This window comes from Acyrthosiphon pisum, unplaced genomic scaffold, assembly GCF_005508785.2.
Source record: "Acyrthosiphon pisum isolate AL4f unplaced genomic scaffold, pea_aphid_22Mar2018_4r6ur Scaffold_2404;HRSCAF=2929, whole genome shotgun sequence".
Taxonomy (NCBI): Eukaryota; Metazoa; Arthropoda; class Insecta; order Hemiptera; family Aphididae; genus Acyrthosiphon; species Acyrthosiphon pisum.
The window spans coordinates 236-1,412 of NW_021771720.1; the positions used below are offsets into that span (position 1 = coordinate 236).

The following is a 1,177-nucleotide window of genomic DNA, read 5'->3' on the forward strand; positions in this document are numbered from 1 at the left end:
TTGTTGTTCACGAGAAATTCAACGATTATATAACGTAATCGGTTTTTTTCTCCGTTGTCCGATCGAGTCAGTCGAGATAATGACAATATAATATATGTTAACTTAATTTTTAATATTCATCCAATTCCAGAAGACAAAAAGTACAGTTTACTAATTAATCCATACAAGTCAACTATAAATTAAAATTTTAAAAATGACATGGCATCAAATTCTAAACGTGCATTTAATTTAAAATACTTAGAAATGTATGACTGGATGATTTATTCAACTAAACATAAAGGGGTTTTTTGTAAATTTTGTGTATTATTCAAATATAATGTACACAGGGGTAAACAAGGTTCTTTTATTATTACACCATTCACAAAATTTTATCAAATTATTGAAGAGTCAAAAAAAACATGAAAAAACACTGTGGCATAATGATTCAAAAGTTACAGCAAAATTGTTTTTAGACAGTATGAATTCAAAAAAAATAAATGTTTTTGAGCAAATAAATGGTACAGTACATAAAGAAGTTGAAGATAATAGAAAAAAATTGAGACCAATCATAAAATCAATACTGTTTTGTGGACAACATGATATTGCCCTTAGAGGAAACACTGCTAATAAAGGTAATTTTGTTGATTTATTGAAATTTCGGATTGATTCAGGTGATAATATTTTGTCAAATAATTTTGACACGGCCTCTGGGAAATCCAAATATGTATTACATAGAATTCAAAATGAAATTATTCAAGTCTGTGGTCAAGTAATTCGTAATGATATTGTATCCCAAGTCAATAATTCATTTGCATTTTCTTTACTGGCTGATGAAACAGCAGATATTGCAGGAAAGGAACAGTTATCTATTGGTGTAAGATATATTGATATAAATTATGTAGTGCATGAAGAATTTATTGGATTTAGTGAAATACATATTTTAAATGCAGAAGGTATATCAAAAAGTATATTAGAATCAACAGAAAAATATGGTTTAAATATGTTGAAACTTGTTGGCCTAGGTTTTGATGGTTGTTCAACCATGAGTGGTAAAGAAAATGGTGTACAGACAATTATACGAAAAATATATCCAACTGCTTGTTATTTTCATTGTGCTTCACATAAGCTTAATTTAGTAGTTAACGATCAAAATTCAATTCCTGAAATCAGAAATACTATTGGTACTGTAAAAGAAATA

General features: G+C 27.6%; 1 protein-coding gene across 1 annotated transcript; it reads left to right on the plus strand.

Moving 5' to 3' along the window:
• Positions 1 to 503: 503 nt before the first annotated feature.
• LOC103311489 (zinc finger MYM-type protein 1-like) lies at positions 504 to 1,165 on the plus strand (the record flags this gene model as incomplete). The annotated part of the gene is made up of 1 exon (XM_008191118.1): positions 504 to 1,165. A coding segment is annotated over one exon (662 nt), but the record flags the coding sequence as incomplete, so codon positions are not given.
• Positions 1,166 to 1,177: the final 12 nt, after the last annotated feature.